At 38.2% G+C, this 12087-nt stretch overlaps 1 protein-coding gene across 4 annotated transcripts in view; it reads right to left on the bottom strand.

Annotated features, from left to right (window-relative positions):
* Positions 1–12087, bottom strand: part of Myef2 (myelin expression factor 2) — a 36129-nt gene that overhangs the window by 8342 nt on the left and 15700 nt on the right. Inside the window, exons 10-14 of one of the 4 annotated variants that reach the window (XM_021151946.3) lie at positions 2972–3073; positions 1459–1509; positions 1112–1180; positions 654–752; positions 302–373 (exon numbers count right to left, since the gene is read on the bottom strand). In XM_021151946.3, coding sequence (XP_021007605.1) covers positions 302–373; positions 654–752; positions 1112–1180; positions 1459–1509; positions 2972–3073 — 393 coding nt within the window. The remainder of the gene's footprint in view (positions 1–301; positions 374–653; positions 753–1111; positions 1181–1458; positions 1510–2971; positions 3074–12087) is intronic. The other 3 variants (XM_021151954.3, XM_021151894.3, XM_021151911.3) reach the window with 3 other exon arrangements.

The raw sequence follows: 12087 nt of genomic DNA, 5'->3' as shown, positions 1-12087 counted from the left end.
TTGAGAGGGTGTTCAAGGAATAACAACTTATGACATGGGTGTGGAAAGACAGTTCATGGACTGGCTACTGAATATGCATTCTGGTGTTAGTTGAGAAATATCAAAACAAACAAACAAACAAATAAATAAGGAGTTGATTTTTCAAACACCAATCAATCTATGACTCAGTAGTTTCTCAAAATACAGTAAGACACATTAACACATAAAAGCAAACTATGACTGTACTACAATAACTACTCTTACAAACTCCTTGCAAGCACTCAAATACTACGCAGTAAATTCTATTAAAGTTTAAACCTACTTATTCCAGTTCCTACTGGACCCATGTTAGAAGCTCCTATTCTTCCTGCAAACCCTCCAATCATTGCACTGCCTAAACAAGGATGAAAAGATAATATACTAATTAATTTAAATAATGACACTTCAAAATGTCCAAGGTACTATACTCACAAATAACTAAACATAAAATTTTCTGGAAATACTTAAAATATTCACGATACTGTAAAAGAGAACCATGACACTCAAATCCCTAAAATGTTTTCTTCTAGTAAAGAACTATTTAAATTATAACTTTTAAAACACTTTTTTTTACACCAAAAAGAACAGTTAAGACTATTTCCTGCAAAAGGAAAAAAGTATACAACCAACCCTACCAAGTCTACCAAAGGAATCGCCAAAGCCTCGACTTAATCCAATATCACCACGTCCGAAATCTCGCTCCATGCTACTAGTCATTGCACCACGGTATAGCTCTGAAAAGATGTATAACAAATTAACCTTTCTTCAAGTACAGTACATCAATGCATGGAAACCATTGAGGAATATGGCTAAGCTACACTGAGGAGAAAAAAAATCAGAAGTTACCAATTCAAAATAGTGTGTGGCATACAACTTATTTCATACACTCACTACACAACCCACTACCCATCCCTCTTCCCCCTTCCTGGCATGTTTACAAGTGTTCTCTAGTGCCCACGTGCCTTCTGAAGACTTCTATAGCATCTATACCGGTGTGTGTGTGTGTGTGTGTGTGTGTGTGTGTGTGTGTGAGTGAAGTATCTCAATACTAAAGGAAAGCAAAGATAATATACCCCTGAGTACATTCACCTACCTCCCATTCGGCCAACTCCACCAAAGCCTGCCATGCTATTCATTGCTTCCAGACCACCAAACCCAACTCCTATGAAATAGAGAATAGTTATGAGACTTGACTATAGCTCTGCAGATGAGTGGTACATTCTGGAAATGTTAAGTCACCAGTAAGCGCTTCCTCCATTTCATGTTGAGCAGGTAGTTAACACAGCACCATCCTTTAAAGGTGTAGTAGGCTCAATGTTTGCCAACAGCCTTTAGAACATGAGCCAACAATAAACCATGACTGTTTTCTACAATTCTCAACAGTTTCTAGTTTCTTTAAAATGGCGGTGAGTACATGCAGAAACAAATACTTATACATACCTCCTCCAATTCTATTCACTCCTCCAAAACCCGGACCATCCATTCCCATACCTCAAATAAAATACATAGTATGGACTTTCAGTAAGTCTTATTTTGTGACTAACGAATGACATTATAACAAAGTAAATACCATTGGTTTAGTCACAACGGAACACTAGAGAAGCAGGTACAGGGTGTATATAGAAGGATGGTTTACAGAGCTATGTCATAGTGGCTAACCAGTCACCAATCTTCAAAACAGGCCTCTGAGCATCAGACAAGAAAAAAAGTTTACTGTTCACATACAACATCCAGTCAGAAGTAACCAGAACCAGTGTACACTCTTTCAAATACAATGATGTGACCATAGAAGATTTAGAGATTAAGACTACAAAGCAAAGATGCCTGTAAACACAGCAGCCTACAGGCTGGTCAAATCAATAACAAGTAGCTTGTGTTTAGATGGGAAGGGTATCATATTCTAAAACAAATAAGGGGTTTTGCCTGAGAATGAGAAAGATCTCCAACACTACCTTATCAACTGTAAAGTTTGTATCATCCCAACAAAAAGATTATGACACGTTTATCAGCCCATAAACTGGAATGCAATTCTCAAAGGACAATCTGGTAACCTTTGAAGGGTCAAGAGGTCAAAATAATTTCCATAACTCAATACTTCTGAATTACATGACTGCTTCCTCTCATGCTCTCATGTTGACAATGTGGAACTTTCCATAAACTACCTGATGCTTGTTATCATAGCAAACCCAAATGCAGACACAGCAGTACAGCTATTTACATTAACCCAAACACTATGCGATGCCAAGAACAGAATCACTCTCCTCAGTCTTATTAGAAATACTTTATTTTCTTAAAAATAATACTTAGGTTAATTACATGTTTCATATTTTATACATCAATTTTTAGAGTTAAGATTGGCATCAGAGTTAATCAGTACTTTTAAATGAATAAGTCAATTTTTACAATTTTAAGTTTTTTATAATACAGTAGACACTGGGAAACAGTCACATAATTAAAATGTTAGGGTTTTCAACAAACTTGAAAGAATGAAGTTTGCTGAAATTAAAAAGTTGGAAAAGAAAAAGTTGGAAAGCCAATTTCTAAAGATAATTAAGAGTCCAACTAGCAGGCAAATAGCCTCTTCAAAGCTACCTATCAAATGTAGTACATTTAAATTGCCCATGCTCTGTATGGCATGTTGCCACCTATTCCATAGACCCTCTACTCATTCCACCATGTAGAGGGCACCATGTGGAGACTTCATCTACTAAAGTCACGTCAGTATGCACATACTGAAGGGCTACCTTCCACATGCCTGGCCCCAGAGGCCATCCCAACCTCCATCTGCCCTCTTTTCATGTCAGCGACTCTCACAAGGTTTCTTTTCTTTTTCAGACAGAATTGACATCTTAAACATCTCTAAAACAGAGTTCTCTAAGCACTGAGACTAATGGATATAAGCTTTATTAAACCACAAAATAGATCACTTACACAGGTTTTAAGAAAAACTTACCACTTGGACCCAAATTTCCCATTACACCAGTTATGTTCAGCTGGCTGGCACTAATAGGCTGTCCACCTGGACCAAGTCCCATTCCAATGCCTCCAAGACCACCTAAATCACAAAGAACAGCATTACCAAGACTCACATAAAACTACCTGACGCTAACCTGTAAAACTAGCTGTATGCTTGCAATAGTATCCTAAAAGGTTGCAGACAGCAAGGGTTCTTATTTTCATTTAGAAAGCACCATACATAAAGACTATAATACCATTTATGAGTGAAAAACCATTTGTAAAGTAGGTTCAGCCTTCATCCACTTGAAGGTACTGAGAGACAACCTGACAAGAGGGGGTCTGAGGAAATGGCTCCATGAGTATAGAGAGGGCTTCCACTGTAAACATGAAAACCTGTCTTCACTTCCTGGAAAGCACTTTTTTTAAACCAGAATTGTGTTGAGCATGGTAGTCTTAGATCTGGTATGGTATCAGATCCCTAGGGCTCAGTGGCTAGCCAGTCTAGCTTATTCAGCAAGTTCCAGGCCATGAGAAACTCAGTCTAAAAACACTAAGTCTAACTCAGTCTAAAAAAAAAAAAAAAAAGTAGACACTGCCTGAAGAAAAACACCCAAGGCTCTCTTCTAGCCTCACTTCCACACCTACCATTCCAACCCCCTCTTCCCCTCTACACACACAAATGCATACACACCCAAAAAATGCATCCAAGAAAGTGTGAAACACATGTCACATGTTATGGAACTCTCTTCTCCAGGTATTGCCATCCTGATATTAGAGCAGTTGTGATCACCCACAGGAGACACTGCCAATATTGGGCCAACTAAGATTACTAAGTGTACTGACAAGAGATCACAAACAGTGATACCCTGGAGGAAATAACTGTTGGCTTGGGAAGTGAGAGGAGGGGTGACACATATGACTATTTCTTGGTGGTATCGCACCTGTAAGTTGCCCGTGATCCTGTAAATTACCATAATTAAATGCACCAATTCATCAAATAAGACTTGCGTGAATCATTTCACCCAAAGAAATGATTGGTGGGCACCCTCTCTGGATAAAGATACATTTCTCAGACATCCTCATGATGTCTGAGACACAGTACATACATACCTGAAAATGAGTACCTTGCTCAGTTTGTTGAACAACTAAAATACTAGTATTGCATTCAAAATAGTTCAAATAAAACTGAACAGTCAACAATTATTGAAAACTTAAGACTGAGCTTATTCAGCGGACACAGTTCTATGAGTGCAGAGTCAGCCAGAGCTACAGAACAAGACCAAAAAAACACTTTTAAAATTTGTTATAAGGGTCTGGAGAGATGGCTCACTGATTAAGAACACTTGCTACTCTTGCAGAGAACCTGAGTTCAGTTCTCAGAACCCAAATGGCAAATCACAAGTGTGTATAACTCAGGTATGTGAATCCAATGCCTTCTTCTGGCCCCAGACACTGCACAAAACTGATACAGGCAAATACCCATACACATAAAGTATCTTTGTAAAACCCACAACATTGAAAAATCTAATTCCTTGGCTTTATCATGACATTTATTTATTACATTTACAAAATAAGTGTTCTCATGTCAGGCAAATATGAGGAAAATTTTGAGACCTTACATTATCTGACCACCATTTACCCACCTATGTGATTAAATTTAGAGCTTATCTCAACTTTAAATTCAAGATTTTGTTTTCTGCTTGTCCTGTTTTTTAATATTCTGATGTTCTTTAAATAAGCAAATAAGTAAATAAATAACTGTAGAAAACTTAAGTTAAAACCTCTCCTAAGCAAATGTCCAAAGAACTTCAAATCCTTACACATCTATCTATATATCTATGTTCATTACTGCTTTATTACACCATGAAAAAAATAAATATAAAAAAGGAACCAAAAGATGGAGATAATAAAAACATGTTAAAAGGAAAATGTGATTTGGAGGGAAAAAAACCTGATGAACTAGAAAGTATAATATTAAATGTGGTGAGCCAACTCAGAAAGGACTCTGTGTGTTTCTCCCTCACCTGTAGACCCTCCCTACCCTACAACGTATGCGTGACTAAAGTAAACAAGTGTAGGGGAGGTCAAGCCCAAAAATGCAGAAAAGAGACCAAAGCTTTCTGTTACAATGCACTGGCCCAGTTATGGGAAAAAATGTAGCAATTAAAGCTTGGGGCTGAGTAAGAATTATATTCTGTAAGCTGTTTTTAAAACAGTGTACAGACATGGTAATTTTAAACTACAGATTAATATCAAGTAAATGTGTCGCTAGGCCTAACTGTGACCCAGACCTGACCATCTCCCATGCTCATAAATACAATCACCATTGTGTCAATTCTGATGTCACAGTAATTATAATCTCAAAGAACTATAAAAAAGAAAAGATAAAAATTAATATCAGAAGCATGGAAAATGAGAAATTTCCCACTTGTCAAGTTATAGTAAAATTTGAGTGAATCAGATGAAAGTAGTAAAAAATTTGATTCTATGGTAGCTTGTGACTTTATTATATCTCAAGATAAAAGAAAATATGAAAATACAAATCATTTTTAAAAATGTAAAGAACACCTAACAGGACATGTTTTTTAATTTCCTGTTTGAGAAAGTCACACATGTATACAAATAAATGGTGACTGAATTATTGCCCACTCCTTCCCCCAACCGCATCTCTGCCTCCCAAGTTCACACACTTCTTTGTTGCTTTACCTCCTAAGTCCACTTAGTATTGCATTTGCATGGATGCAGGACATCAATTGGAACACAGGCATTCCTGTTTTCTCTGTTTGTCTCTCTTCCTCAGCAACATTAGTTCTCAACTAAGGGTGGGACTGCATGCACTCCTTCGCCAATCTCATCCAGGCTGAGATTACGGCTGGCTTAACAGTGCAGGGCTTGAGCACTAAAATTTATTGTTAATAGAGGCAATACAGTTAGGATCCTCAACAAGGTGAGCCTGACCAGATTAACTGGGACCGGAGAAAGCTGCCTTATAAAGGGAGAAAAGGCAATACTCACATATGCCTGGCTGATAATTCTCCACTGCAAAAGCTCAGTCAGTAGTAACCTACACTCATACTGCAGCAAAACTGTCAACCAGGGACCAAAACTTTAAAATTAGCTCCATAAATAAGAGACAACCAAAAAAAGGGATAATTCAACAAAAAAGCTTATCTGAATTATGAATTAGCAACAACAGAAACCAGAAGACTAAACTATTTTCAAAGTGCTAAGATAAAGTAACTTGACCATAAATTGAACTCTCTAACAAATCAAACTACCTCAGAAGACACTTACAGAGCAGCCACAATTACAAGAATTTACTAACAATAAATCCTTGTTGAAAAAATAAAACAAAAGCTTAACAAATAGAAGCTGCAAAATAAAATGAATAGTAGCAGGTAACAGAGAAACATAATGTCCGACAAGTAACTCCCAGAGAGTGACAGTAGCATGGAGTTACCAGAAAAGGGTTAGAGTCAAGGAAGAGGATACAAAAATGAACTTTAAGCTTTATACATACATAATATCCAGGGTTACCACTAAAAACACACAGACAAGTATTACAAAGTACCAACGATGAAACCCAAAGTAAGAAAATGAAAATACATCCAAATGAACCAATAAATGTGAAGAAATTAATTCCTCAACTTCACATAAAAGATTGTCAAACCAGCCGGGCGTGGTGGCGCACGCCTTTAATCCCAGCACTCGGGAGGCAGAGGCAGGCGGATTTCTGAGTTCGAGGCCAGCCTGGTCTACAGAGTGAGTTCCAGGACAGCCAGGACTACACAGAGAAACCCTGTCTCGAATAAAAAAAAAAAAAAAAAAAAAAAGAAACAATACAAAATTATTATACTTAGCATTATACAAGGACTTAAGGTAATTACAAAATCACCCTGTAATAAATTACTTGTTTCACCAGGAAAGACAATTCTAATCTTGGATATACTTGCTAACTTAAAATATTTAAAAATATTTTCAACAAGAAAAAAGTGACTAAATCTATCAATATACTGAAAAAAATTTACCATTAAACACTTACCAGTAACTGATAACCCAAATAGATAAAATTATATAAAGAGAAAGGATACAAGACAATCACAACAAACTTAGTAAATATAAAAGACTTATAAAAATAGACCTATGGGTAGGCCACCCACAATGAAATTCTAAGAATGTCACACGATGAATCATAATCATATAAACCATGTTGTACGGTTCACCACATTGAATCTAAGTTAAAAACCAGTATGAAGTAAAGAGCTCATGAATTTGGAAATTCAAAACTTTTATTTTCAAATATACAAGACTCAAGAATAACTGTAGTGGTTGATAATTTATAAACACAAAACTGTACTAAGAAAGTCCATAGAAGAACCTATGTACAGTAGCTAAATTTACAATCCTAATTGCTTATATTAAAAAGGAGAGGCTGACAACCAGTAGAAAACATATCCAACTCAGAGTTAGGGCAAAAAAATGAGACTAAACCTAAAGAAAAAGGAAGGAAAGAAATGATAAAATATACTGGCAACAAAACCCATTCTTCAAAAACATTTACAAAGTGACAAGTATCCAGAGATAATGAGCCACTAAATGAAGACAGTGTATTGGGCTGGAAAGACATCTTAGCTGTGCCTTTGCACAGAGCCAAGTTTGATTCCCAGCACCCACACTGTACAGCTAACAAACACCTGCAACTCCAGCACCAGAAGATCCAACATCCTCCTCTGGTCTCTGTAGGGACTGAACTCACATATACCAACTCCCCCCTCCACCACCACCCCACACACACATATATAATTAAAATAAAATCTTCATGAAGAGGAAACAGAACTATGAATATAGTAAATATTTAAGTCAATGCTATGCTAATTAAAGTTCAACACTGAGGCATGTTGGGGTGGAAGGGGAGGTATATCCACAACCAAACAGTGGATAGAGCTTGGGGACTTTTATGGAAGACTAGGAGGAAGGATTTCAGGCCCTGAAGAAGATAGGAACTCCACAGGAAACCTAACAGTTCACTAACCTGGACCCTTGGGGCTCTCAAGAGTCTGAACCACCAACCAAAGAACATTCACAGGCAGGACCTAGGCCACCCCGCACATATGTAACTATTATTTCTAACAATTTATTTTTTTATTTTTTTTAATTAGGTATTTTCCTCAATTACATTTCCAATGCTATCCAAAAAGTCCCCAATACACTCCCCACCCCAGTCCCCCACCCACCCACCCCACCCCTTGGCCCTGGCATCCCCCTGTATTGGGGCATATAAAGTTGGCAAGTCCAATGGGCCTCTCTTTCCAGTGAACAATTTAAAATGCAAATTAATCTAAAGAACAGAAAAATATATTAAGTATCAATTAAAATGAAGCTACCAGCTTTATCAATAAAAAAGAACCAGGAACAAAACACAGCCAACTATGAAATAACATATGGCATCACACTGAATTTTAATTCAGGAAAGCTATTTGTGTTTATGGATATGTAATTACTAAAATCTTCTTAACAAATATATTCATGTTTTGTCCCCTCTAGGTGAGGAACACACTGAAAGGTGAATATGGAGGTGGGGCATCTCAGGTCTACCTGTAACATTTTATTTAATTTTTAAAAATCTAATAAACATACAGCATATGAAAGTTATAATTTTACTTTTATTTGCATGTTAAAAATATTTCATTAAAAAATTAATAATAATAATAAAAGAACACAAACAACAATGTACAGTAATGTTCCAAGAGCAACAGTAAACATGGACTGCTTATATTACTGTTTTGTAATGCTTTGGAATAGAGTAATTAGTGGGCATATATTGACATTCTGGAAATCTAAATAAATCTACTCCTCCAGGATTTGTTTTCAGTGCTCGGACTGAATTCAGGATCTAATGCATGCTAATCAAGGGTTCTATCACTAAAGTATACCAGCACTACTCTAACGTCAGCTTGCTTTTGGTGCTAAGGCTAGACCCAGGGACTTATCCACCGTAGGCGAGAACTCCTATCACTTAATCCATCTCCAGCCTTTATACTTCAGTTTGAGACAGGTCTCATTACGTTATCCAGGCTGCCTTGGAACTCACTCTACAGGTGAGGCAAGCCTTAGACTTGAACTTTAGAGTTTCCTGCCTTAGTCTGTTAAGTACCACAGGCCTGTGCCACTAAACTTGACTCAGAACATCTAAAGAAAATATTTCTCTATGAAAAGTATAATTTACTCTTTTGTACTGGGTAATTTAAGATAATCTCAGATGCACCAAAATACATCATTTTCACATTAAGGAATAAAAACAGCCCTCCTCTTAGATTAATTTGACTAAGACTGAACCCAAATTTGAATTTTCCACTTTTGTCTTTGTATCTTCCATCTGCCTGTAATTTGTGGTTACTGAACTATCTACAGTCTGTCTATTGTATGTGTCTGTGACTGCCTGAATAGTGTTCAGATGTCTGATTGTCCCTATGTCTGCCTCTCTCTAACATAGAGCTCTGTCCTGTATTTATCAAACACACAGAAACATAGCATAGGAAAGGATAAAAATTTCTTCAGAAATCTGTAACAGAACTTTTACCCAGAATAGTAAAAAATGCTGCATACAGACATTACCAAGCTATATCTTATGCTGCTTCCAACATTTATGGTGAATATTTAAGGCCCCTTTCAACCTGTTGGCTGTTTTCAACAAATAATTACCACAATATACACACATTTATTATTCTGGATCGGGGCATGGAAGAGTAGTAGATAACTTAAGATTAAAGGTAGGTTATGTTGGGCTGGAGAGATGGCTCAGCGGTTAAGAGCACTGGCTGCTCTTCCAGAGGCCCTAAGTTCAATTCCCAGCAACCATATGATGGCTCACAGCCATCTGTAATGGGATCCGATGCCCTCTCCTGGAGTGTCTGAAGACAGCTACAGTGTACTCGTATAAATAAATAAAATAAATAGACAGATAAATAAATCTTTAAAAAACAAACAAAAAGGTAGGTTATGTTGTAAAGGTTGACTGCACGGAGAGCCAACACATAGAGAGCTTGGTTATTATATTGTTCTCTTAAAGACAGGTTAAACTTAGGCTGAGTACATGATGGGACAGCAGGCTAACTGGTCTTAAATGTTCAAGAGATATTAACTTGGCTGTGAGGTACAGTAAAAGTTCAATCTCTATGAATTTAAGAAATACTTTCATGAAATTGCATCACACTGTTGGCTAGTAAAGAAATAAAGATTAAAACATGTTGTACTGGCTAGTTTTGTGTCAACTTGACACAGCTGGAGTTATCACAGAGAAAGGAGCTTCAGTTGAGGAAATGCCTCCATGAGACCCAACTGTAAGGCATTTTCTCAATTAGTGATCAAGGGGGAAAGGCCCCTTGTGGGTGGGACCATCTCTGGGCTGGTAATCTTCCTTCTGTAAGAGAGCAGGCTGAGCAAGCCAGAGGAAGCAAGCCAGTAAAGAACATCCCTCCATAGCCTCTGCATCAGCTCCTGCTTTCTGACCTGCTTGAGTTCCAGTCCTGACTTCCTTGGTGAAGAACAGCAGTATGGAAGTGTAAGCTGAATAAACCCTTTCCTCCCCAACTTGTTTCTTAGTTATGATGTTTGTGCAGGAATAGAAACCCTGACTAAGAAAAATTGGTACCAGCATAGTGGGGTATTCTTGTGACAACCTGACCATGTTTTGGGGAGGACTGTGGAAGGACTTTGGGCTTTAAGATCCATTCGTTGTCAGATGTTGTGTAGGAGCTTGGAAGATAATGTTGAGAACAGTGCAGAAGATGGAGGTCTGGCTTGTGAAATTTCAGAGGGAAAATTAAAGACTCTTTTCAGGGCCATTGCTATTTTGATTGGGAAGATTCTGTGGTTCTGGTTAGCTGGGGCTGAAGAATCAGCTGTGATTAACAAGATACCAGAACTACTAAAGCAAAAACTTTGCATTACTGGGACTATTGATGCTGGTTAGCTGGAGCTAAGAAATTAGCAGTGATTAAGAAGAGACCAGCATCATTGAGGTGACATCTTCTGGGAAGTATTTTCTGAAAGCACAAAGAGGCTGTGTTCCAGAGATAGCCAAGGTTGTACTCCTGCTGCAGCAGGACTTGGTAATGTGTAAGGGTCACCCAGGTGGTACTGGTTTTGAAGGCATGAAGGGGTCACGAAGAGCAGCTGAGGCTCAGCACTGTGAGAGGCCGTGGAAGGCCATTGGTGAAGGTGCAACCTCAGTTGCAATAGACGGCCCAGGACTGAAGGGGTCATGCAGTGTTTTGGAGATGCCAGTACCACGAGATGACCACCAAGAGCAGCAGCAGCAGTGGAGTACAGGCATCTGGAGCCCAGAGGACGACGCGTGTGCTACAAAGGGCATGGCTGGAGAAGTGACCCAAGCCCTTGGAGGAGCCCAGAAGATCATGAGTTGGATCCCAGACATTGGATGGTTAGAGATTGATTTTTGCTTTTGATGGTGACTGTGCCCTGATATTTTCCCTCATGAAGGAAGAAACTATTTTAGTCGAGCCCACAGTTAAGAGACTTTTAATTGTAAAAAGACTTTGGATTTTAAAAGATATTGGACATTTTAAAGAGATTGATTTTTAATATGTAAAGACTGTGGGACTTTTAAAGTTATTTAGATCTTGGGGATGAATAAGAAATTAAGGGTTGAGGCTTACTAGTGATGTGTTTGTGTGTCAAGTTGACAAGGGGTCAATTGTACTGGCTAGTTTTGTGTCAACTTGACACAGCTGGAGTTATCACAGAGAAAGGAGCTTCAGTTGAGGAAATGCCTCCATGAGACCCAACTGTAAGGCATTTTCTCAATTAGTGATCAAGGGGGAAGGCCCCCTTGTGGGTGGGACCATCTCTGGGCTGGTAATCTTCCTTCTATAAGAGAGCAGGCTGAGCAAGCCAGAGGAAGCAAGCCAGTAAAGAACATCCCTCCATAGCCTCTGCATCAGTTCCTGCTTTCTGACCTGCTTGAGTTCCAGTCCTGACTTCCTTGGTGATGAACAGCAGTGTGGAAGTGTAAGCTGAATAAACCCTTTCCTCCCCAACTTGTTTCTTGGTCATGATGTTTGTGCAGGAATAGAAACCCTGACTAAGACA

The sequence above is a fragment of the Mus caroli genome, unplaced genomic scaffold, assembly GCF_978045245.1.
Source record: "Mus caroli unplaced genomic scaffold, Mus_caroli_1 scaffold_2, whole genome shotgun sequence".
NCBI classification, from domain to species: domain Eukaryota; kingdom Metazoa; phylum Chordata; class Mammalia; order Rodentia; family Muridae; genus Mus; species Mus caroli.
The sequence above is the reverse complement of the archived record's forward strand: the minus strand, read 5'-3'. Positions and strand labels throughout refer to the sequence as shown.